Source organism: Xiphias gladius, chromosome 15, assembly GCF_016859285.1.
Source record: "Xiphias gladius isolate SHS-SW01 ecotype Sanya breed wild chromosome 15, ASM1685928v1, whole genome shotgun sequence".
Classification (NCBI taxonomy): Eukaryota; Metazoa; Chordata; class Actinopteri; order Istiophoriformes; family Xiphiidae; genus Xiphias; species Xiphias gladius.
In genome coordinates, this window is record NC_053414.1 from 17,108,214 (window position 1) to 17,133,205 (window position 24,992).

A 24,992-nucleotide genomic window follows, 5' to 3' on the forward strand; every position below is an offset into this window, starting at 1 on the left:
GCGCACAGGAAATGTGTTGCTCGCTAGTCTGCTTATTCAAAATATTTCAAATAAATTAGAAGAAGTCTGAACTTGGTCCAGAGCAAATTTTTTTTTTTTTTTTTTTTGGTTTGATTTCATTTTTTTTCTTAGATTTCAATATACTGTATGTTACCAATATAAAAAGTATAGAGTCCGACTGACAGTTGATGTTTTTAGGCTGATACCAAGATTGTTGTCGAGTTAAAGATAATGGATAATAACATATGACCAACACAAATGCATGACGTAAATTTTTTGATAAGGGTAATGACTTTTACAGTTGAAATAGAAACTCTTCACTGCTCTTTGATTGACAAACTATGTAACGCAACACTGATTCCGAATAACCTCAAACATCTTTGGCATTTCTAAGTAAGTAACGACCATGTTGATGTGTAAGTCAGCCTCTCACACAAAGCTGTTTTATGTAATACTATATTTAAGTCTTCTTGCTACGAGGACTTAAATGTAGTATTACATAAAACATTTAAGTCCTCGTAGCAAGAAGAAGCAAGCCCGCCATGTGCCTCCCCTCGTGAGATTCAACTCTCTGATCAGCTTCATCATTGGTGCTGTATTGACATGGCTGCCCACACGTACCCTGGTACACAGTTGAATAGTGGTGATTCACAATCCATTTGGGTGCTGCTATTAAACAGACAGCAGATTAATAAAATAGCGTGTTTCCTATCCTGTCATACAATAAGTAACCTGTACAGTTGAATTATTCCCGAGGGTTTGGCCTCAGGAAGATCAGATTTGCTTATGACCTTTTATTTCGTAAGTGTTAATCGGCTCAGATATCATCAGTCCTAAATCATTGCTCCTGTATAATGCTAGGTAGCCTGCCTTAACCTCAAACGATCTCTTATCTTACATCTGCTCTTTTAATTTATTACACAGTTTACCCTCTCAAACTCAAACTGATCGTTTTATCTTTAAAACAAGGCAACTCACAGGAATTACAAATGAGGAAAAGGTTCATAGTCTTTACAAACCACTTTGTCATATTTGTTTGTATACCGGTTTATCACTTTGATAGTTTCAAACAGCCACGTGATGAAAACTACAAATGAAGACAAGAGACCAAATGTCAGGAGGGTTGTTTGTGTTGATCACTGAAGAACGGAGAGAGGAGAGAGAGCAGAAGCTAATATGAAAAGCTGAATGGAGTGTGTTTAATATCCATTAATTGGGATGTCAATCGCATAACTCTGGCCTGCACGCACACACATACACACGCACTCAAAAAAACCCCACATTTTTAATTGCGGTTAAAAGCACTCCGAATACAGAGGAATGTGTGCATCATTCATTGAACACAATATTAGGCAACAGTGACATGTTAACTAGCAGTTTGGACATGCGGAGCTGCAATGTCTGGGTGGTATGACGAAACACATGCACACACTTACATAGACAGTGATGTTGAAATGCAGGAGGTTGGATGCATGTGCAATTTCCTTGCCAAGACTTTGAAATTTCTTCAAAAAGACGTGTTGTTCTTCTCTATATTGGGTTTGTCTCTATAAATTATGGCTGACTGACACACCCAGACAGACCGCAGTGCAGAAGTAGTCCACCTGAACTGTCTGTCAAAAAGCGAAACCTTTTACAGATCTGTTTCCAACTATTCTAGGTTACTGCTATTCAAAGCAGAAAAATTGATTGATAATTGTAAATAGCATTGAAATGCTAAAGTGTATATTGAGCCGCTGTGCGACTTTTCACCGTGTAGAAATATGAGAAAATGAGTTGCAAGGCAAACTGTGCTATAAAATTTTGCACACGCTCGAGTGCAAATATGCAAAATGTTAAGGGCAGAGCGAAGCATTCACAGAGGACGACGTGCTAGACAAGGCTGAGAATAAACCTAGACCTGAGCTCACCACCGTGATGGCCTGTGGGAAGAAGCTTCTCTGAGTGGCTGAGGAACTGAAAATGTGGAGCACACTTTGTAAATAAAGATCATTTTTAAAATGTCAGTGATCAAATATAAAAATGTATTATCAGGAATGTGGACATTAGTATGGGTGGGATAACGTAAACTTTTGTCTGATGTTACTCTTCCATATTCGAAAAAGGAGGCCCCAGTATTAAGGCTGGATGGCTGGACGGCTCTCCAGCATGTGATCAAAACTGCACAGTACATCTCAGGAGTAGCCTCCCCCCTCACTTCAGGACATGTACGGCACCAGGGTCGTAAGGAGGGGACAAAATGTCATCAGGGACGGCACACATCCACAACACAGCCTCCTCACACTGATGCCGTCAGGCAGACACAACAGGAGTGTGAAGTCCAGGACAACAAGATTGACAGTTTCTACCCACAGGCCATGGGTCTTGTGAATGATTCTCTCACACACCACCCCCATCCATCACCATCACCCTGATTGGCCGAAATCTGACACACAAACACACACATAATATTTTATTGCTGCTGTAAATTGTTATTGTCATTTTGTATAAGCATAGTCTACTTGGGATTTCTGATCTCACATTATTATTATTATTTGTATTATCATCATATTTTAAAAAAATGTTGTGCATAGTTGACAAGCAAAGTATGAATTTCATTGTACAGTGTAACTGTCTGTGTTTTTACCGCGCAGATGATAATAAAACTTCTTAACAAAACTGAAAAGACTGGATTAGAACCCGCAATCACTCACTTAATACAAGGGACATTGTTAATAATGACTGAGTTTACGTGATCAACTTGTTTTCAGGATTTTTGTCATTCATTTGTAGATTTGCTGTTTTGCTTTTTGTAAAACCACAATACACTGATTTTAAAAAAAGACACAAAAGACACATGATGTAGCTTCTTGTGTTTCCTCTCCTGTTCCTGTTGTTACTTGTTTAATATAAAATGCATAATCCTGTGCAGCGGAGGTAGATAAGCCCAATCATAGGTTGAGTACCACCTAGGAAAGCTTTCTCGAGCTTGCTCTGAGTCACATCACAACTGTTTGGCATTTTGCTGTTACTGCTATGAAAACACACATTTGTTCAGGTTATATTTTTAGGGTTCATCAGCTAAAGCTGATGTCAGACACCAGGATTTGCAGCCTGCTGGAGCCACGGGAGGCACAATATCAACATGCTCAGTATATAATCAGGTGCTGATTTTACAGCCTCCATCACTCTGAATCTTCCAGGTATATCAGGTAAGGCAGCTGCTTATCAAGATTTTGTGCTGCGTCAGTGTTTTATAAGCTGTTAATGACACGGTTTGACCTTTTGTACTGACCAGTGCACCCTCATCCCAGCACCTGATGTGCTGATACACGTCTTTAAACGGAGCATTATTAATGATTACATCCACCTGAATTACTTTATACACCACATGAAAGTGTGAAGCGGCTATTGGCTGGTGTGTGAAGGTGAGCTGATACAGTCATGGCTACGGGTGCATTTTTGGCCTCGCTCAGCAGCGTCGGTCCGAAACCCTGGTCCAGACTAAAATATCCCAACAACTAATCCATATATTTACATGAAATTTTGTACAGAAATTCATGGACCCCAAAGGATGAGCCAATCACCTTTGATGACTTTTCCTCTAGCGACACCAGCACGCGTGGTACGTGAACAAAGCCAATAAAACTGTAGTGCTGTGATTCAGACAAGCCTCGGAGAGCCGTTAGCGAGGCTGTAGACTCAGTCTTGTTATACTTCATCTCCAAAACTGCACACCATGTAGCGGTTGAACATTTTTCCAACTTTTCTGACTCTTTTAAATAGTTATTAGCAAAAAAAGGTCAAGTCTCTCACTCCCAAGTCTCTCTCTAGGTTACGACTGATAATGTTTTTTCCGTGATCAGATTTTTATTTCTCTCCACTGGAGGGCAAGGCAAATGAATCCAGCACTTTAGAGACATTATGTCTACGATCAATCAATGCATACACACACATTACATAATGTTAAGTAATCTTGCATAAATGTATTAGTATCATTATCTGTTCTCATGTACACTACTGCAGTAATTTACTGCCCTAAAACACCAGATGGGTGGAGGGAAATCAGAGCTTGATAACCTCTGATCTCCCAGACATACAGTATACTGCCCTCAAACTACTTATTTATAAGTGATATGTAATTATCAAATGTTGAAGTCAGGGTTGTCAGAGGATACAGGCATGTGGTGGAGCTGAGTGCAGGGCAGGGCTGAGGTGGAGTGTGGAAGGGTTAACAGATGCCAAGTCAAATAAAACAAAACTCTGGGCAACGGCACAACCCCTGGCAGCCCACTCGTCCTGGCAGAGAGACACATAGACACACACACACACACACACACACACACACACACACACACGCACACACTGTACACAAACACTCCGTTTACACACAGCTTAGGCAGGACTCTAGGCGGAGGGTGATCCTGCTCCCTCTCGGTTCACTCAAACAGAGAATTGTCAACAGATGCGGCGTTTCATCCACAGTCACGCAAGACGCTCCAAAAGACAAGATGTTTGTCCCTTTTGAACCTGTAACAGTAGGAGCTCTGACACAGCAGGTGCCCACGCACACACACACACACACACCCATACAAAATCTTAGCCGTTACAACAATACATGATTGCTGAGCCTCTAACACAGACACACGCGAGATGGGCAGGGCTGCTCAGTCAGGGATTATGTAGTTTAAGGAAAACCCAAGAGCTCATCACAGATTAGTGTCATCAAACCTCTGTGAGGCTGGTTCTGGTGGTCCACAGGGTGTGGCCACATACTGAGGATTGATAAAGTTTACCTGCTGATCAGTCTCACTAGTAAGAGAAGGGTGCGTCCAGCTTCTGGATATTATGTAAAGAACATGACTCCCTTTGTTGCTGCTTCATGGAAATCTCCATTCAGCAGTGTTTGGTTTGGATCAAGACAGTAGCTATATCTTCGAAACATAGCGGGAGAGCTTACTGGCTGTATTCATTGTGGTCTAACTAGAGTCTTTTGTCTTGCCGTCCTCCACAAAGACGTCAAAGGTCCTTTGCAGAGCAGCATTTCTGGAGCTGGTAGGGAGTTATCAGGCATTTGTTTTGAGCCTTTATTTAGTAGATTGACAAGAGAGATAAAGACAGGAAAAGTGGGAAGGGAGAGAGAAAACTACTGCGTGACCTTTAACAAATGTCCCTAACCTGAACTTAACCAGTGATGTTGTTGCGCCTCTGTATGTGGTGTGTTAACACTGAAAAAGTGAGAAAAAAGTCAAGTAACTCGAAAAATTCAGTAGGTAGGAAAAAAAAAAGTGTTGAAAGTGCTGTTAATGCGCTTTTTTGTCCGAGGAACAGAGGAGGTACTATTCACACCTGCAAAACATTTAAAAGTAATTTGTAAACAGTGTGGAGACAGCTCCAGAAAGATCTCAGAAAACTGGTAAATTTAAAACTAAAATTAAAAAAAAGTCTTCCATCTTTTGAAAGACATTTGGCTTTCTTTTTGTGAAGTTTGATGCACATGCATTCGAAAGCATCAGAGCCTGACTGAGGTCTGATGGTGCATGTATTCTATCATTTTCCTGACTTTTTTAAAACAGATTTTTTGGCCACTTCGGTTCAGTGGAAACAAGCTTTGAACACAACCAGTGACATACCTTTTAAGTTCATATGACAAACTTGTTAGCAAACAGTTGTTTATTTACACGTCCAGCAGTTATACCACCAGCAAACTGTATAAACTGATCTTTACCAAAAAATTAAATTTTTTTTTTTTACTTAGAGACACACATACAACAATAACTGTAATGACTCCATCAGTTACTTTTGTTATTCATGATCACTTGCATACACAGAGGCATCCTGATAAATAGGCAGCTCCAACCTGACCAGCTGGTTGATTAATGGGAGCACTCAGAGGACCTCAAACAGGTTTAGGAATGTGAAGAGAAAAAGATTTTGCTGAGAGTAATTGTGTCCTCCTGTTACTTTGAGCTGGACTTCGAGGAAATGCCTTTTTCTTCAAAAAAACGAAAAACAAAAAAAAAACTAAAACAAAAAGACAATCACTTGAAAAGACCACAGACTTTGGCAGGTGGAGGATACATGTACATGGCAACTAAGATATAACGATAAGATATTCTGAAGCTTTAAAAGCACATAGCTTTTTTTTTAATTACTGAAAACTAAACTCTCTTACATTTTTTGGTTTTTTTTGGGGGGGGGGGTTCTGCTGTTGGTGATTTTTCTGTTGTGTACACATATGCGTGCTAACAGAGCCACAACTTGCCCCAGCATGCTTCTTCAACCTCAGGAGGAGTTCCAGGAAACAAATACAAACCTGTCTTTAAAATACTGTGTACAGTATATTTCCATATGCTTGAAACCGTATACCAAGCCCATAGTATTCAAATTGGCATGTTTAGACAGGTAGTAAAGTCTCTAGCCTGACACCTGACACAGGTGAGTTCATACTGTATGCATGCACAGAACAAAAGAAAATTGCTTCAGTGTGCTGAAAGGATATGAAATGTATTTTAAAGTACATTACAACGATAGTAATAATCAATAAAACAAAAACATGTGCAGGGAGAATCAGGAGTAAAAGCAACATATCTTTACAGTGTAAATCAACCGATTTGTCGATCGGTGAAGTGCACAAGCGCACACACACACACACACACACACACGCATACACCAACTGACACATTTAGACATTCACATACACACCACACCAAGCTGCAGCTCGGGTTGAATGAATTCAGTGTGTTTTAATACAGTAAATGATTTATAGCTGACAGATTGTCTCAACAGCAGCGGTCTCTTATTTGAAGGGTCAGAGATACGTTTGTTTTGCAGCAATTTAAAGTCATTGATCAGGCTCTCGGAAAAAAAAAAAAAAAAAAAAAAGGTCTGTACTTCACCTCACTAGAAAAGTGACGCTACGTTTTTAAAGTTTTCTGCTTAAAACTGCATCTATTTCCCTTCCTACACAGACGGATCAATGTGTATTCAAAGGTGAAAAAACAGGATGTGAAATGGACTGGATTTATTGTGTTACTCTTCCTGTAAGCTACTGTAACTACATGAAGTTTAAAACGTACAGGATAAGGAAACAAAATTGTGGAAGATTACAAACGCAGAGGAGGAAACAAAAAATAGTTCAACTCTGACAACTAAATATGAGCACAAACCATCCAACATCTTACATCATTTAAATTAAGTCCTATTCAGCGTTTTTAACAGAAAAACACTTTGTCATGAAATTTATTTCTTCACCCATCCCGTCATCTCACTTTCTTGTCACACTTCTTTGGAAACATTTCATCTTCGTATTTCTTACTTGCCGGGTGTAAGGGTGATCAATAACATGTTTCAGGATACTATCTGAGCATCCGAGTCTTTGTTTGAGCTTGTTTTACATTAATAAGGACAGTCTTTGGCTATTTTAGCCTCGTTGAATATGTTGCAGTTAAACAAACTCTCTCGTAGGAGCATAAAATACATGAGCGACAGCACTCACAGACATTCTAAGACACAAACATACAAGTGCAGGTGCAAATGTAACTGTTTTGTTTTTACAGCACAGGCCCAGTGAGACAGCGCTATCTTTGGGGATTGTTGGTCAAATCACGTGTTTATTTATATTTGTTAGAGAGCTGGAAGAGGGCATTTGTGGCGTTTTGGGATAATACTCAAGGGTATTTTATTTCTCTTTTAACTTCATCCCCATTTTTGTTGTATTTCCATTCTTCTCCGTTTTACGTCCAACTCCTCTTTCTATTAAAACATTCTGGAGCTGGGAAGAGGACTAAAGTCAAGGGAGGGGGTCATCTTAATGTCTCCCTCGACCCTCTCTCCCTGGGTCTTCCACAGCCGGCTCCTCCTCTGGTCGACCTTATATTTGAAATTTATTATTTGTAGTTACGAACCCTCTGGAAGAGCCAACGGATGGAGAAGGGAGTTCACAGTCCTTTTCGCAAGCCCCTTTCTGTCCTCTGTCTTTCCTGCTGCTGAGACTGCATGTCTTTCAACAGGTTGGGGGAGTATGTGCCCATCAGGGGAGCTGTGTATGCCGTGGTTGGTGAGGAGGTCCTGGAGACGTGTGACGGTGCTCAGCAGCTGCTTCTTCTCCTCCTCCAGTGCAGAAACCTGCTCCCTCAGTTGGCCATCCGACTGGACCAGAGCCTCAACTCGACTCTCCAGGCTGCACACACGAGCATGGGACACCTGGTGGGAGAGGACCAAATCTAGGTTAAAATGGACAAACAACAGAGACCATAACTTGTGTTTATGCGAGATGCATGTGCGTCTACCTGCAGTTCCTCGAGCAGGTCGAGGTTCTGCTGTCGGAGGCTCTGATTGGTCCTCTCCAGCTGTGCAGCTCGCTGGTGTTGGTTGAGCGTTGGGGGCGTGTCCAGCAGCTCATCCTGCAGGACGTGGTACTCCACCTCATAGGCCTGGAGCTGCTTGGACACGTCCATCTCACAAACCTAGCAGACACAGAAAGTGTCCAGAGTGTGTGTCAACATTTTGAAAATCCAGAAATTTATCAAGTTTAGTAAAACTAAACATTTTGGATGTCAGAATCTAAATGATCAATATTTACATTCACAAATACACACAAGCAAAAACCTCTTTCTTGTGTTACATAAGCTATTTTAGTTTATTACAACTTGACCATCACATCTATCAATTATGATAAAGATGTACTTGCAAAAGTAACTGCTGAGAGATCTGGGAACATGATGACATTGCTACAACCAAGTCTGCCGGGGCGAGAAATGATGGAAGAGGTTGTAAACAAGCCAACAGCCTATCCAGAAGATTCTAGCAAGATTAAAAAACAAACAAACAAACAAAAAAAGCCTTTGATATCGCACTGCTGACACCAGCACGTTTCCGCTGAAAGCCAACACACTGATGGCTCCTTTCAGCCAAGTTAGCAGTGCAATATTTCCGCTTTTATTATACTCGGGACTCAGAGTGCCTTGAATTTTTCCTTCTTGTTTGTATTTATAAAGCAAAGACAAACTGCAAGTTCTTCCTTTACTTTCCACTATAGCAGGTTTGTCTGAAACCCTTTATTTGGAAGTAAAACTGAGAGTAAACGTACTAGGCATTAATTTCTCAGTACAGCAAATACAGACGGTCAAGGTGTTTTAATGGACAGGTAATAATAAGGTAATAATCTTCTCTTAAAAATGAGTTTGGCTAACCTGCAGATGTCTTCAAAACTTGTGGGATCGTTTTACTGTTTGTGTTTCTTCCCCTAAACCGACTTCTTTACAGTGATGTTGGCGTGTTCTCACATGAGCAGCCTAACTTTGTGAGTACGTTATCATTTTTGAAAGGAACAATAGCCATAACTCTGGAAAAAAAAGGACAAACGAAACTGGCAATTACTTTAAAATGTTTCCTTTTCATGTCACAAATTTCCGAAATTAACTAGTTGTAATCCTGGACCTATATCTTCCATATTTCTACATGACAGAAAACAAACAATAACGAGATGTTTTGCTCACATCCTGTAACCCCCCCCCCCCTTTTTTCTCTCGTTTGTGCTAAAGCTGTGAGTCACACCACAGTTAACGTAAAGACAACCTGATGTGGATAAGTTGCACCGGAGGGAAAGTACCAGCAAGCTAGAGCATGACTCAACACCCTTTTTCTATCTCGTGCAAATTATAAGGTAAATGCATGCCATCTAAACTATGGCGTACCTTGATAAGATCTCTGTACATGTGTTTGGCTCATCACCGATGCTTGTCAGGTCCTCCCATCTCACAACAACTGACATTCTACATTACCACCAAGTTAAACACCATTTTAAATGACATTCTGATGACATAAGTTTACATGAGACTGACTCATGGAAACAATATGACAAAAGGCAGTCTGATCATGACTTTGTTGGTTACTGGAGTCATTCAACACGTGCACCTGTTATAAACAGGCAGTTGTTCTATTGTTTTTTTTCCCACCACAAATACTGACGCATGAGGTGAGGTTAAATAACTTGAGTGACACTCCACCCATCAGCTGCATTTATCTCTGTTATAAGGAGAGGATGTGGCTCACACTGTTAGCCTCTGTCCCTCAAGCAGAATATCGTTCTCCATTTTGTTTATTTACAAAGCAATCAAGATTTTCTGCCATCAGTTGTAAAATCAGATCTTGTGATAAAACACGTTTAGTAAAACGAGGGACCTGAAATAGTTTCATGAGTACACTTAGTACTAGCACAAAAACAACACCTCATGTATTTACACACATATATAAATCAGACAAGTTTAAAAGGTTTTTGAGCCACTGAACCACTAGCTACCTAACCTATGCAAATTCATTCAACCTCCCGTTAAGTTGACAGGAGATAGTAAACGTTGCTGTATGTGATACTGGGTAAAATGATGAGTATGGTGATATTCTGTATTTGTTTTACTGTTAAAAAATTCCCATGAAAAGAAAAAATCAACAATGAAGTAATCCACTTACAAGAACTGTATGCCTGATTTAGCCAATGCCTGATTTAGCTTATTTTTCTATACCAGAGGGTTCCGTGAGAGGCAATTTGCATTAAAAATCATCCTCCTTATCGAAGTTATAATTCTGTCAAATATGAAAACAGAGAGATGATGAACATAGTTTTAGATCCAGAGTGACTTACGTTTTCCAATGATCTCATTATCTCCAATGTTCAACAGGAATAAACGTCCAAAAATCAGCTTAGAAATCATAGAATAAGCAGCAGAACTTGCCCGAGAATCATCATGTTTTTAGGTGTTCTTCAGTATCAAAGTAATCAAGTTAGCATTGTCTATACATTCAGGGGTGTATCGCAAACAGGAATGGCTAACAGCTAATACGGCAAAGATGAAACAATTGACCATGAAGTTCAGTTTACTCATCACAATAAGCTCCACTTAGTCTATGGCAACTTAGACTTTGGTTGTATAATGACAGCTTTCCACAGTTTGAGGAAATAACCAAGATGATGTCATCAGGGTAACCTTGGTTTGGGCCTGAGGCTTAACATTTTTTAAGTAATCTGGGCACTCAGTAAAATTAAGTAAAATCAGGAAAAGCTATTTGATAAAAGTATGTTTTAAAAAGAGATTTAAAAGATGTCGCTGATTCTGCTGACCTGATTTCCACAGGCAGCTCGTTCCAGAGTTTTGGGCTCTGACCACAAATTATCTGTCACCTTTAGTTTTCAACCTTGTCTCACCAACAACTAAAAGACCTCTGCCCAAGGATCTCAGGCTACAAAGTGTTTCATATGCAACTAAGAGGTCAGATATATAAGAAAGGCAAGGACATGAAGATATTTAAAAGTCAATAGTGAGATCTTAAAATCAATTCTAAAACATACTGGGCCAGTGCAAGGAGGCTAAAACAGGCGTCATGTGGTCACTTCTCTTGGATCTTGTTAAATGTCTGGTGGCTCAGTTCTGTACAGTCTGGAGCCTATTAATAGACTTTTGGTTGAGGCAAGTGAAGAGGCTGTTGCAGCAATTATGGCATGAGGAGATAAAGGCATGTAAAATAGTCTCTGTGTTTTTAAAAGATATAATAGATTGTACTTTGGCGATATATCTTAGATGATAAAAACAAGACTGCACAAGTTGTGTTGTGTGCTGCTCAAAAATTAAGTTACTGTCAAACCAAAAGCCAAGATTCTTTGCATCAGGATTAATGTGTTCCAACAGGGAACCCGCAGATGTCAGGATTTGTTTAGCTATGTGCTGGGAACCAATTACAGCAATCTCTGTCTTGCCCTGAGTTAAGCTGAAGAAAGCTTTTAGACATCCAGCTTTTGACATCACAAAGGCAGTCACGTAGCGAAGTCAGCCCTCCAGGATTGGTGGCTCTAAAGGTCAGGTATATCTGTGTGTCATCGGCATAGCAATAAAAGGAAATCCCACGTCTATTAATAATTTGTCCAAGGGGAAGCATGTACACGGAAAATAAAATAGGTCCAAAACTGACCTCTGTGGGACACCATGCTTAACAGGACCAAAAAGGTGACATGTAGCCATTAATAGAGAAGCAGAACCTCCCATTTGACAGGTATGAAGTGAACGATTCTCAGGCTGTGCAAGATATTCCTACCCAGTGCGTCAGCCTGTTTAACAGGATGCTGTGATCGACAGTATCAAAGGCAGCTCTAAGGTCCAGAAGAAAAAGGACTCAACACATCCCGTCATCTGCGGTCATTAGAATGTCATTAGTCACCCTGAGAAGGGCGGTCTCAGTGCTATCATGTTTGCCAACGCCAGAATGAAATTTCTAATAAATATTATTGTCTTTTGCTGTTAAAAGCAATTGCTGGGATACATGTTTTTCTAAAATTTTTGACATAGAAGGAAGCTTTGAGATTGGTCTATAGTTCTCGGGAAGGGTAGGATCCAGTCCAGGTTTTTTTAAAAAGAGCTTGTACACAAGCAGTTTTGAAATAATCTGCAACATAACCATTAGATAAGGAACTGTTAAAAACTGACAGCAGACAGGGCCCAATAGATTAAATGATCATGTTGCTATTACATTAAGTGGACTGGAAGACACATTCATTTGAGATACTATTTCTAAAACCTCGGAAATGGAAATGGGAGAGAAGTGGTTTAAGGTGTTGTTGGGTGATTGATAAACACTGCAATGTCTACCATAAGGTGTAGAAGCTCTGATGGACTCTACCTTGTCAGTGAAGTAGGCTAAAGAAAATCTCACAGTCAGCATCGCTTTCAGCAGGGGCACAAGGAGGGTACGGAGGGGACAGTTCTGAATAAAAATGTGGGGTTATGCTTATGCTACCATCTTATTGTAGTGGAGTATTAACTCCTTCATATATTCATGATGTACTTGGAGACCTGACTTCTTCCATCTCCGCTCTGCTCTCCTGCACTCCGACTTACAGCCACAAATATTGTGGTCTGTCCAGAGCTGCTGCCGTTGCACAGACTTTGACCTGATTTTGAAGGGAGTAATGCGATTCAGTATGGATGTACATGCAGATTTAAAACAGTCTGTCAGTTCATTGGTGTTAAAGCGTTCAGACTGGAGTGGGCCATATGTTGATTAAACAGTGTACACAACCTTGAGACGCTTTGCTCATTAAAAATTCGATGGCGCTCAGAGTGGGAATGGACATTTGTAATGCTATCAGTTTCACAGTTAAAAACTATGCATTTATGATCAGAGACACTCATATCTGTAGGATTAATAGTGAGGACCCTGAAACCCAGGGTAAAAAACAAGGTCCAAGGTATAGCCACACTTATGTGTTTGTCTACAAATAAAAATTAAAACAAATAAGATCGGATGGAGACCACCAAGTTTAAAGAGGAGAACCTCAAAAGAGGAAAAGTAGTTGCATAGTATCTGATGGCATTTGAAATGGCTCCTAAAAATGCTTACTAGGCCACAACCATGACCACTGTTTCTGGGTTTTTTATAATAATTATAGTGTAGAGGACACAGTTCAATAAGCTGATAGTAATCCTGATTTTGTAACCAAGATTTAGCTAGAAACATAAAATCTAAATTAGCAGATAAAATAAAATTATATAAAATGAACGTTTTACTGGTAAGAGACCTCACATTAAAAACAGCCATCTTAAGAATAATTGGGCTGGATGCAATCGTAAATGGAGAGGCATTGGCTGCTGGTGAGCCAGAGGTACAAGTTATGTACCAAAGATTGCTTTTGTTGACCTGCTTAGTATTCAGCATTTTTGGAACTTGAACCATACCGAAGACTAAAAGTCAAGATATTTTAGTCTGCGCTGCTTCCATATTGATCTCTCTCTTCTTTAATTTGTCTCTAGTGAGTCCCATAACCTTACATTAAAATCAGTGGAGTACTCCTTTAATCTTTGACTGATAAAACATCATCCAAAATATACTCCTAATTGTGTAGCATTTGCTCAAAACTACAGCTTTAAAAAGCCCTGCTTGTTAAAAAAAATGAATCTATATATTTGTTATCCCTCTTTAAGGATTTATGATTTTACTAGAAACAAATGAGTTTGGGTCTGAGTACAACAGAAAGATGTGGGAAGTTGGAGAGTAGTGACTAAAACATTGGAAAGAGTAATTTCAGACTTATAGTCATTGCTAGAGGATATTATTATTAAAAGTCATTCAGTCTGTTTTATCTTGCTTTCCTAGAAGATTCCCAATAGTATGATGAAATACAACTCAAACATTTTACTATAATCACCAAAATTACAATAAATAATATCAGATCTATGGCCATAAAAAGAGACACAGATGAGTCATTTTCTATTTTTCTAACCTGGTTGATGGTTTTCTCCATCTGCACCAGGCCCAGGTTGGGCAGGGTGGTCTTGATGAAGTCCACGATGGACTCCAGGCTGTCATGCTGCAGGATCAGAGGCTTGTGGCTCCCCAGCAGGCTCAAGGCCACCTTGAAGATGACCTCTGACCCCTGGAGGAACAACATATCTGACAGACGACAAAGAGGAGTTGAAGATAACAGGGGAAGAAAAAACAAATAAAACAGAGAAGACGGAGGTTAGAAAAGGTCTTGACGTGACATTTTTTAAATTACGTAATTTAAAATCAATTGGTGACAGCTGTCCACAGTATAGCGTACTGTGTTGATTGGTGACTTAAAGGGCTTTTCAAATGATAGATGCTTTGACGTCAATAAAAAGGTTTAAGCAAAAATAATTAGATGCCATGGTGAATATGGAGAGTCAGAGTAGTTGTGTGTATTTTGTGTGTGTGTTTTGAATACATCAGGGTGGGGCAGGATTGCATGAGATCATACAACAGCTTAAGGAATGGGAGCAGAGGTGTAGAGCCCCACATATGATATCAAACACTCCTCTCTCACTCTCACACACACTCTCACTCACACACACACACACTCTCACTCACACACACATACACACTCACTCTCTCACACACACATACACACTCACTCTCACTCTCTCACACACATACACACTCACTCTCACTCACACACACACACACACACTCACACACACACACTCTCACACACACACACTCACTCTCTCACACACACACACACGCTCACGCTCACGCTCTCACACACACACTCACACACACACACACACACACACACACACACACACACACACACACACACACACACACACACACACACACACACACACACACACACACACACGTTCGTTATGCTCAGATGAGCATGAGGAGCCAATGAGTCTGGTTCAGTGACTGAGAACCATGTCAGAAATTAGGCATGAATACAACAGTTGGGGGGGAATGAGGGAGAGAAAAGCAAAGACATGAAAAAGGACATATACCAAAGGGCTGTGGGTGTGATTGGATTTACACAAATGATAAAAGGTCACTTCAGAGGACAAAAACAGTCTGTATTAACAAAGACTATCGCTAATGTGTCTGCATGTACATGACTCACTATTATAGCCCTTATTCCAAAGAAATGGATAAGGTTTGATCATCATCAAGCATTTCTTAGTAAGACGAAACATTGTGGTGACCAAGTACAACAGGAGTATGTTCTGTGAATGCAGATACATGCACAGTCCTCATCGCTTACCAAAGACTCTGGCCACAAATCCGAGGGGGAAGTGTGACGCGAAGGCGGTGAGGAACCAGGGGGTGGCGTATAAACTGGGTCCGATCTCTTGCTGCTCTAGGTGGCTGTAAAGATCCCTGTGGTAGTCATGGAGCAGCCGTGACAACTGGTACATCTGAATCTGACATCAACATACCGGAGACAGAATTTTTTTTACTGGTCTGACTGGAAGAATGTGGTTGAGTGTACATATGTGCAGCTTGTGCTTTTTCTGTTTCGCACATGGTTTCAAAGTTGGATTTTTTGTGCAATTAGGGGATTATGGCATAGCTACAGAACCTGTGCTCAAAAATGTAGCTATATTTCAGCACTGTGGTGGCTATCCCATATGGAGACCACAAAAACTGTGAATGGACTGCTTTTGTTTTCGTCTACAAGTTTCTGATGGTTGTAGAGACTGAACTCGACATCAAAAATGTTTAAGAAAAGATGAGATATCCGCTCTTTTTCAGTAACACACATCTAGCGAAGCCATTTCCACTGCAAACCTTCCGCTGAGTTCCTCAAAAGTTACCTGTTCCCCAGGGAAAGTTCCTGCAGTGGAGATGCACTTCATCATAGCAAGTAAAAGAACAAATGCAAAGCAATAGCCTCCTTTTCAGTAAACAATCTTCCCACCGTTGCTCTCCATTGCAAAACGAAAGAAAGAAAGTAAATACAATAACCACGGATAATATAATTCAAGCATGGTACGGCTTGGTCATGTTCAGTACAGTCATCTAGAGCTGCAGTAGTTGGTAGATGTTAAATGGTGAAATCCAGCGCTCAAGTACAAATCAAAACCTATGCCATAGGTATCAATGGGAGGACTCTATAGCAGGTTTAAATCCAGCTGAACTCTCATACAAGCGAGGCATCACTAACCACGTCCCAACCCCACACACCCTTTATATTTATTGCTTTGTTTAAACATGAAGCTCTAAGCTGATCACTGTGATTCTGGAAGCAGAAAGGAGGGACTGAGACATCACATTTCACATAGATTATGTGAATGAATACATTGACTGATGAATGAGCATATAAAAAGATGGCGACCTGCAATCCTCTCTTTGATGTAGTTTAAGTATGACAAGTAACAGATTTTATAATTTTGTACAATATATGTGGCACAAAGAGACTGTGTGTGTGTGTGTGTGTGTGTGTGTGTGTGTGTGTATGTGTGTTTGTGTGTGTGTGTGTGTGTGTGTGTGTGCATTTTACCTGCAAGATAATCATGTCAGGCCTGTACTGTTTGCGGAGCCCGACGTCATACATTAGAAATTTGAGCATGTTGAAGGCATCCTCTTCTCCCATGTGTAACAGCAGAACTCCCGCAATGAAAGACAGCCCCTGGCAGTAGCCCACCTACAATAACAACATTAACAAACTTGACTACTACATGGACAGGGAAGGGGAAAAAAGCTTAAGCCTAAAAGACAGCTGACAGTTTAGTCCATCAAAAGAGGGCGAGAAGGAGACCCAAAAAGAAAGTGAAAGAGGAGGAAAGCCAGAAAGAAAGCAAGAAAGAAGGATTAAACAATACCTCAGGGTCCAGCAGTGAGTAGGCTTTTAGTAAATTATACAGAGACAGCTGTCCTGCCCCCAGCTGGGCTTGGAAATATGGATGAGTGGGAAAAGTGCGACCTAGGACAGAAGAAAAGAGTGAGACATTATCTACATTGCAAAACGTCTGCACTGTTCATATTTAGTAGGAAATACTAAGTATCTATTGGATGTATGAGATTGATATACGTCTAAAAGCACAATTAACACAGTTATAATAGATTTGATTAACATGATTTTGTCTGACTTACAACTGGAAAGAATCTGAGTGAACAACAATGAGAGACCAAAGCCCCTGGATGTTTACAAGTGTTTGAACCAAGCATCAACTCTGCTGAACTTTGCCTGAGGATGCTAGTCTTCACACTCTGCTGTTGATGTTAAAAAAGGAGCTCAGTGCATGAGCATGTGGCAACCCATTCCAAGCCGTCATGCTTACAAACATGTTCATGAAAAAACACACACGTGAATGTGGCTGGCTTTACACAGACTTCATACCCTCCTCCAGGAGCTTAACGTGTTAACAGCAGATGCGACATTTACCTTTCAAAAAATGACAACATAATGAAGACCTGGGATCTATAAAAGAACAATCTTAATGTGCACAGGCTGGTAATAAGCAGGTGCGTGTGTTCTGGGACTAAGGTTCTCGACTTACAGTTAGTGACTGTGAAGCTTTGGAGAAGACAATGACAACCATGTAAGTGCGAATGTGTGGAATGTGCTGTTGGGGGCTTTATATTTGTGAGCATGATGCCAAAACTCCCTCCCCTGCCTGAAGGAAAGTGTGTGTGTGTGTGTGTGTGTGTGTGTGTGTGTGTGTGTGTGTGTGTGTGTGTGTGTGTGTGTGTGTGTGTGTGTGTACATCTGTTCTGTGTGCTGAATGTAAGGTGTGGGAGTGCTGAACTTAACAAGACTTAATTCTAAACCTCCTTCCTCTTGCCTAACTTATGTTAACTCACTTAAACTCTGGGGAAAAAAAAAAAAAAAAAAAATTGCGCTCTTTTTGTTACAGTATGTCAAGGAGCCATGGGTCTCCTACCTGCAAACCTCTTTACTGCATCAGTATCACAAACACTGTGTACCATTTATCCTACAGCACATAACACCTTTAACTTGGGCCATGTCAGCAAACCATCACTGTATATGCTGTTACCGCTGTCCCCACCCTATTTGACATAGAGTGAGTAGCCTGAAAGGCAGTTGAAAAACACAAGGTCAACAGCAAAAAAGCAGGAGGTTAAGTTTTACAGGGAGGGATGTGTGGGTAAATGTGTATATGTATGTATGTAGGTGTTATATGGGTGGAGTGTAAGAGCTGTGTGTGTGTGTGTGTGTGTGTGTGTGTGTGTGTGTGTGTGTGTGTGTGTGTGTGGTTGTATATGTGGTTTTTTTTGTGTTGGGTGTTGGGAACTTTTGAGGGTGAAAGTGTTAAAATGAGGTTTAAACATTGTAAATTACTCTGTACAAGGTTTCTGCAATGTTCAAATCAAATTTAAGGCTTTCAATAGCACATAGAATGCAAATTAATAACATTTTCATGGACATATTGGTCAAAGAATGACGGAGTAGGGACAATAAGGCCTACAATTATTTATTAAGTAAATGAATTTACTGACATTTATATCACATTTTTGTCATTACTTCCCAGCTGTATATAGCAATAATTTATAGCAGAATAAATAATCAATTAACGTGACATTGACCCAGATTTAAAAAAATGAATGGATGGATTAACCAATGAAAAAATAATTAAATAATTTAAGTTAATGTAAGTTTTTGCTAATATCATAACTTAACCATTATGAGACGACGAGTTTCCTAGTTACTGTAGCAGCAGTAGTGACAGCTTTTGCTGAAACTTGGTTCTACTGTTGCACTAATATCACTTGTGGTTTATAGTTATGAAATGTCTCTGGACATCCCGCAATCACAAACAAAACGAAGTTATAACTAGTGTTACTGTCTACGGCGGCAAAAAAATAAAAAATAAATTCCAGATCTTTTTAAATGATATTTAAGACTTTTTAATACTTTTTAAAGCCTTTTTTTTTTTTTTTTAAAGAGGAAACTGAATTCAGTACTTTGTAAGACTTTTCAAGATCTGCAGATACCCTGTCTGTAAAATCTAAAATGTGTATATGTGTTTATGTGGATTATACATACATAAACAGAAGTGAGCAAAAATAGCATGTTTGTGCACATGGTATACATTTCTTTGTTTCATCTTCTTTCCATATAAAAGAAAATTAAGCATTTGAAAATGGGTGTGAGTAAACATAAATATTTTCTGTAGGCGCGTGTGTGTGTGCGTGTGCACGCGCGTGCATGTGTTACCCAGGTCTATGAGGATGGCGTGCTGTTGCGAGGTGAGCTGTTTCAACAGGTCTTTGTATGGAGTGTGATTGGCAGGGGGTCGGGAGGGGACCGTCTGCCTGAGCAGGTACTGTTCAGAGAGAAACTTCCAAATCTCGCCTCGATGCTGCCTCGGGACACCTGCCGGAGACAACAGAGATGGAGGACGACAAGAGTGGGATTGGGTTGGGGGCCGTAGTGCAAAGGTGGTGGAACAGGTTAGGTGCTGGACCTGACAGCTGTGCTGGTGAAGACCTTGTCAAAAACTGCTTTATACCATTTCTGACTTATTAAAGGATGTGCCTGTTTCATGCAAATCCTAAGGTGATGTTATATCTGTTATATCTGTATATGTTATATCATAACTTTAAAATACGGTGATTCTCAGGAAGTTCAGGAGGCTACTCAGAGGAGCTTTACCTTAACTGTAAAAATACCTCACATCAGCCCAGTAATTAGTTTGACTGAGTGACAGACAGGTAGCTGTTTGAAAATGTTTCTAAATGGTGAGGGGATACCATGAGCACGGAGATTCTTTCTTGAACTTGGGGATACATATCTGAGGCAAATTTTCGAAATGCAACAGCCGAGTAAGTGGACCTTGTGGTTATGATATGTACCACAAATATTTTCGCTGACTACAAGGATTCTGTTTTTTGAAATCTGCATTAGTTTAACCCCAGGGACTCTGACATCTGGTGCATCACACAACTAATGACTTGTGCACTTCTTAGATTACAAATGATAAGGTAGAGCAGCGTTACTTTTTGTTAGATCAAATTAGATTCCATTTATTTCAGTACATTGAGACAGAATTTAAGTACAGAAACAGATTTTTCTTTTCCTGCTTAGTTTCACTGAGAACAATGCTCTTGATATCAGGAACACCCTGTTCACACTCATTTATGCATGGTCACACCTGGAATCCACCCAGTACAACCACAGTGTAATGTGTTGGCCGCTGAGCTGCTCACAACAGCAGTTGGAGGTTGAAGCGAAAGTTCAAGATTCTGAGAAAAACACTTATTTGCTTTCTAGTGGAGAGTTTGATGACAAAATTGATACCATTTTCACCTCTATTTGATCAATATGAAGCTACGGCCTGTAACCAGTTAGCTTAGCTTTGCGCAAAGACTGTAAATGGGGGAACAGCTAGGACTGTCCGCCAAATAGTCGACTGAAGGATGCATCAGTCGAGAAGACAACCATGAGTTGACTCGCATGTGATCACTTGACTCACTGTACTGTTTTTTTTTTTCCTTAAACAGAGCCAGGCTAGCTATTTCCCCATTTCTGGTCTTTGTGCTAAGCTAAGCTAACCAGCTACTGGGGGGGGTCATAGCCTGTCGCCTTATATTTAAGACAGACCTGAGAGTGGTATTAATCTTTTCATCTTACCCTCCACCAGAAAGCAGATAAGCATGTTTCCCAAACTATCAAACTCTTCCTTTTAGGGTCTTGTTCATGAACACCTTAGAGGTTGTAATGAGAGAGGGGGCATATAAAACAGGCAATAAAAGTTAGGTAATTAAGTATTCTAATTAACTTGGTAATATTAATTTTATCAGCATAGGATCTCTAAAATGAAGAGCCTGATTACAACCATCAAACCATCATCACCATCCATCAAACCATCAAACTCTCAACACGTAAACATCACAGGAGGATGTTCAAACACGAAACCTGTAGCTTTACTCCTGTCCTCCTATCTGATGGTGTGGCCAAAATTTTAATTTGATGCTATGAGCTTGCATCATAATGCAACCTCTTGAGGCTACTTCTCAAAGTTTTAATAGTGATGTTCACTTGCCAGTACCATTTCTGTGTACACCTGTGGGTTCTAGACTTAAGATCTCTCCTGTTTGAGGCCGAGGGCAGAGAGGTAACCTTCCTGTCCTCTGTGCAGAACAAGTTGATACTAGAAAATGGACAGAGCAGAAAGCCCTGACAAGGACAGATGGACGGGGGGGTGAAGTGGTTGGAGGATCCACTTCAATGTGATCACAAACACTGGATCAGAAATACTTAATGGAATACACGCTCTCTTTTTGCTTCATATGGGAAAACATCCCAGTCCGAGGCTGATGATAAGGAGAAAAGTTACAATACATATTTTCAGTTTTGGGGCTTTATACATTAAGCTCTGGTCAATATTTGCAAATACCTGGTGATAGTGAAAAAGAACAAACATTTCCAAGAGGCACTGATATATGCGTTTGTTGAGCCAAATATGTACCTTGTGCCACAGCAGCATGTATAGTCTCTTTTTCAAATTTGACCTTTGCTCTCCCGGGAGTTCCCAGCATCTTCTCCCACACCAGAGTGACCTCCTTGAGACATGGAGTGATCTCCTCGTAGTCTAGTTTCAGACGCTTGTTCTGCAGGTCGCTCTCTGAGGCTACAAAAGTAACAACAAAGAGAACACACGTCAATAATCTTGGTCCTTAGATGTGTATATGTGTTAGTTGCAGGTCTTTGGCGGGGTGGAGCTGTGCCATTGCTGAAAGCGGGAACACCTAGGCCCTGCACATTTATATAATTCTTTCAGTTTGGTTTCACACTGACAACATGCGCCTCACATCAGCCACTGCACTGATGCACTTTCAAACATTGCTAATAGTGACTTTCACACACTCTTTGTTGTGGCAAGCTAACCGGTCGATTTAGTAAAAACAGTGTGGAGCAGAAATTGTGACTGTGATTGCAGCTGTATATAGCTGAAACCAATAATAAATTCAATAACCACCTCTGCTAAGGTCAGATGAGGAAAGGCACACAGTTTTACCAAATAAAACCTTCACTTTTAGATAACAGAGGATTTTACACAGGCTAGACCAAATGTATTTCATGAGTGGTGCTGTCATCATCTATGGTAGAAATTTTTAGCATTTGGGAAATTTTTGGAGGCAAACAGCATTAATAGTTAGAGTCAGCTGGGACGGTTGGAGAAAACTGCAGGATTAGCGCCACTGGTTAAGCACTGTGTTTAACGTCTCAGTCTTATTTTTTTAGACGTGCAATAGGTGAGTTTTTTGACCACTTGGGGGCAGCAAAACCAAGATGTGAACACAACAATGACATATTATCACCTCTTAAGCTGATATGGCAAACTTGTTAGCGAACAGTTACGTAGCATCACTTGGATGATGAACTAGTCGCTAACTGTGTCTGTCTCATGTTTGGTGCTGACCAGGTAGCGTACAGTCAATCTTTAGAGCTTTTTTATTGAGAAGAGCTACCTGCTGCAGATGAAAATAACACTATGAGAGCGGTGAGAGTGAACTAAAACTGAAACCCTCTGAAAAGCTCTGTAAAGCCGAGGGGAGCTGCAGATTCAAGTGATGTTTCTCTGCAGGTTCATTACAGGGTTCACTGTCATTTGATACCCTGTTGTCATAAAAATATTGATTGGAGCCGCTTTAATGTCAATAGCTCTGTGTTCATAGCATCAAAAGTCTATTTTAAAAATCGACACCGGGCCACAGCTCTGCTTCTGTCTGACCCTCCACAACATCCTTTGCCTGGGACTCAGCTTGAATACAGTGTGTCTAGTTATATGACACGTAACACACCAGTTTTTTATTAGATCCGGTCATACTGTAAATTGGAAGTTTGGCAGAGATTTAATCAGGATATGTCAGAGAGACCCTTTACACATCTTATTTTTATTGATAACTGGGGACATTAAGTCTCCAATTGCATGTGGGAAACCCTGGCTCTGGACCTTCAGATCAACAGAGGTTACAAATTAAACACAAACGCATAAACTGTGAATTCCGTTACAACAGGCTAACACCAGTGATCAAAGAGGGTGAGGGCACACCCAGCGCCCCTCATATGTTCCTCTGTTTTTGACAACACCCTTCCTCTCTCCCTCCTCTAATCTCTTCTTCTCTTTCTCTTTTCTGCCAACACTCAACTCTTTCTTCTCAGTCAATCCCACATTTGTCTCATCCGTCGACCACACTCTCCCTTTCCTCCCTCCTTCCCCTGGTGGACGTCCCCACCCTTTCCGCTCATGTGTGGTGTCCACCCAGTGACCAGCTGCAACTTGGCAGAGCTGGACAGAGAAATATCATCACTATGGGACAGGATGGAGACAGCAAGCCACTTCCAGTTCCAACCTGCACCTTCCAGGAAACAGGGGAAATTAGGTGGGTAGCCAGCAGGGGGAATTTCCCCAAATGTATGTAGAACAGATCAGAAAAAAATTACAAAAAGTGAAGCAATTATAATTACATCCCAGCATTAATGAAATTGAGAATATGTAAGTTCAGGGCCTTGCAAAAGTAGAGTGCTTTGCAAAGAACAACTCCAGAACAAACATTTTAAAATAACTTGTTACAAGATAAATTGAGAAGATCTCAAGAGGTCAGCATGCTTCTTAGGAAGTGTTGTATATCATCGCCTTGGCAATCAAAGACAGAAAAGCAGCGGGAGTGACCTGTAAGGTGGTGTGTGGATAATAAAGGAAGAAAACTTGGACAGAGCACATATCTGACAGTTCCAGAATAAGAATAGGTGTTGATGTAGAGGCTGTGCTCTGCTGTCTGTCTTATCAGCTGTCTGGAGCAGGCAAAGTCTAGTCTATCAGGACTCGCTCATTGGCTCAGGCCCCCATTGGCCCAGTTAGCATTCAATCTCTCCACTCTACAATTTCTCCGTGCCTCCCTCTCTTCATTCCTCTCCCCTTCTGCCGCCGGAACACCCTGCCCATGATTAACGCACAACGGGACAGGATACCCCACCCTTGAGCTGACAAAGATACACACACACTGATCGAGGGACACACACACACACACACTTTCACAGTTGACCCATAAACCAGGCAACAGTGAGAGAGATAAACTGAATTGAGGACAGAGAGTTGAGCTCCACCCAGACAAATAACAGATAGAAAGCTGAAGTGCACCCAGTAGAAGGAATAAAACACAGTTAAACTATAGATGTCCAAGAAGGCCAACACGCGCGGGAGATGTGAATGTTGGTGTGTATAATATGAGTACAGCAAATGTGTGCCCGTCTGTTTTTGTGTGTGAGGCTGAATAGAGTGAATAGAGCTGCCCCAACTTGATTTCGTACATCAATATTGACCTGCATTCTGTCCAACCACACCCTGCTGTATAGCCATCATTCTGTGTGATGGATGAAATATTGTGCGTGTGTGAATTAATGGTATGTATTTAAATGCAGGTAGGCAGGGGTGTGATGCATAGTTAGGTATGTGTTGATACGTGCCAACTGGGTCAGGAAAGAGGAGGTGCGCACACACCCTTAGATAGAAAAAAACAAAAAAAAACAAAACACAAACCAAAAAAAACAAAAAAACAAAACCAAAAAACAGAAAAACACGCATACACACCCAACTATATATTATATAACCTGTTTGTGATGGGTCTAAATATTCAAAAAACAGAAATACAGGTGTCCATTACCTAACCTGTGTGTGTGCACATCTGGAGAGGCACGTTGCCAGAGATGGATTTAAGAAAGACTTGCTTGTGTTGCTATTTAGCTTTTAGAGAAACCA

At 40.6% G+C, this 24,992-nt stretch overlaps 1 protein-coding gene across 6 annotated transcripts in view; it reads right to left on the minus strand.

Moving 5' to 3' along the window:
• Positions 1 to 5,678: 5,678 nt before the first annotated feature.
• tbc1d1 (TBC1 (tre-2/USP6, BUB2, cdc16) domain family, member 1) overlaps positions 5,679 to 24,992 on the minus strand; it is a 57,662-nt gene continuing 38,348 nt past the window's right edge. For 5 of the 6 annotated variants that reach the window (XM_040145914.1, XM_040145917.1, XM_040145915.1 and 2 more), the window contains 8 exons: positions 21,699 to 21,860; positions 19,445 to 19,603; positions 17,088 to 17,188; positions 16,766 to 16,909; positions 15,527 to 15,686; positions 14,249 to 14,418; positions 8,271 to 8,447; positions 5,679 to 8,184 (listed from right to left, as the gene is read on the minus strand). In XM_040145914.1, the coding sequence (XP_040001848.1) occupies positions 7,879 to 8,184; positions 8,271 to 8,447; positions 14,249 to 14,418; positions 15,527 to 15,686; positions 16,766 to 16,909; positions 17,088 to 17,188; positions 19,445 to 19,603; positions 21,699 to 21,860 (1,379 nt within the window). In that variant the 3' untranslated portion in view covers positions 5,679 to 7,878. Of the gene's footprint in view, positions 8,185 to 8,270; positions 8,448 to 9,512; positions 12,920 to 14,248; positions 14,419 to 15,526; positions 15,687 to 16,765; positions 16,910 to 17,087; positions 17,189 to 19,444; positions 19,604 to 21,698; positions 21,861 to 24,992 lie in introns of those variants that run through there. The other variant, XM_040145918.1, reaches the window with a different exon arrangement.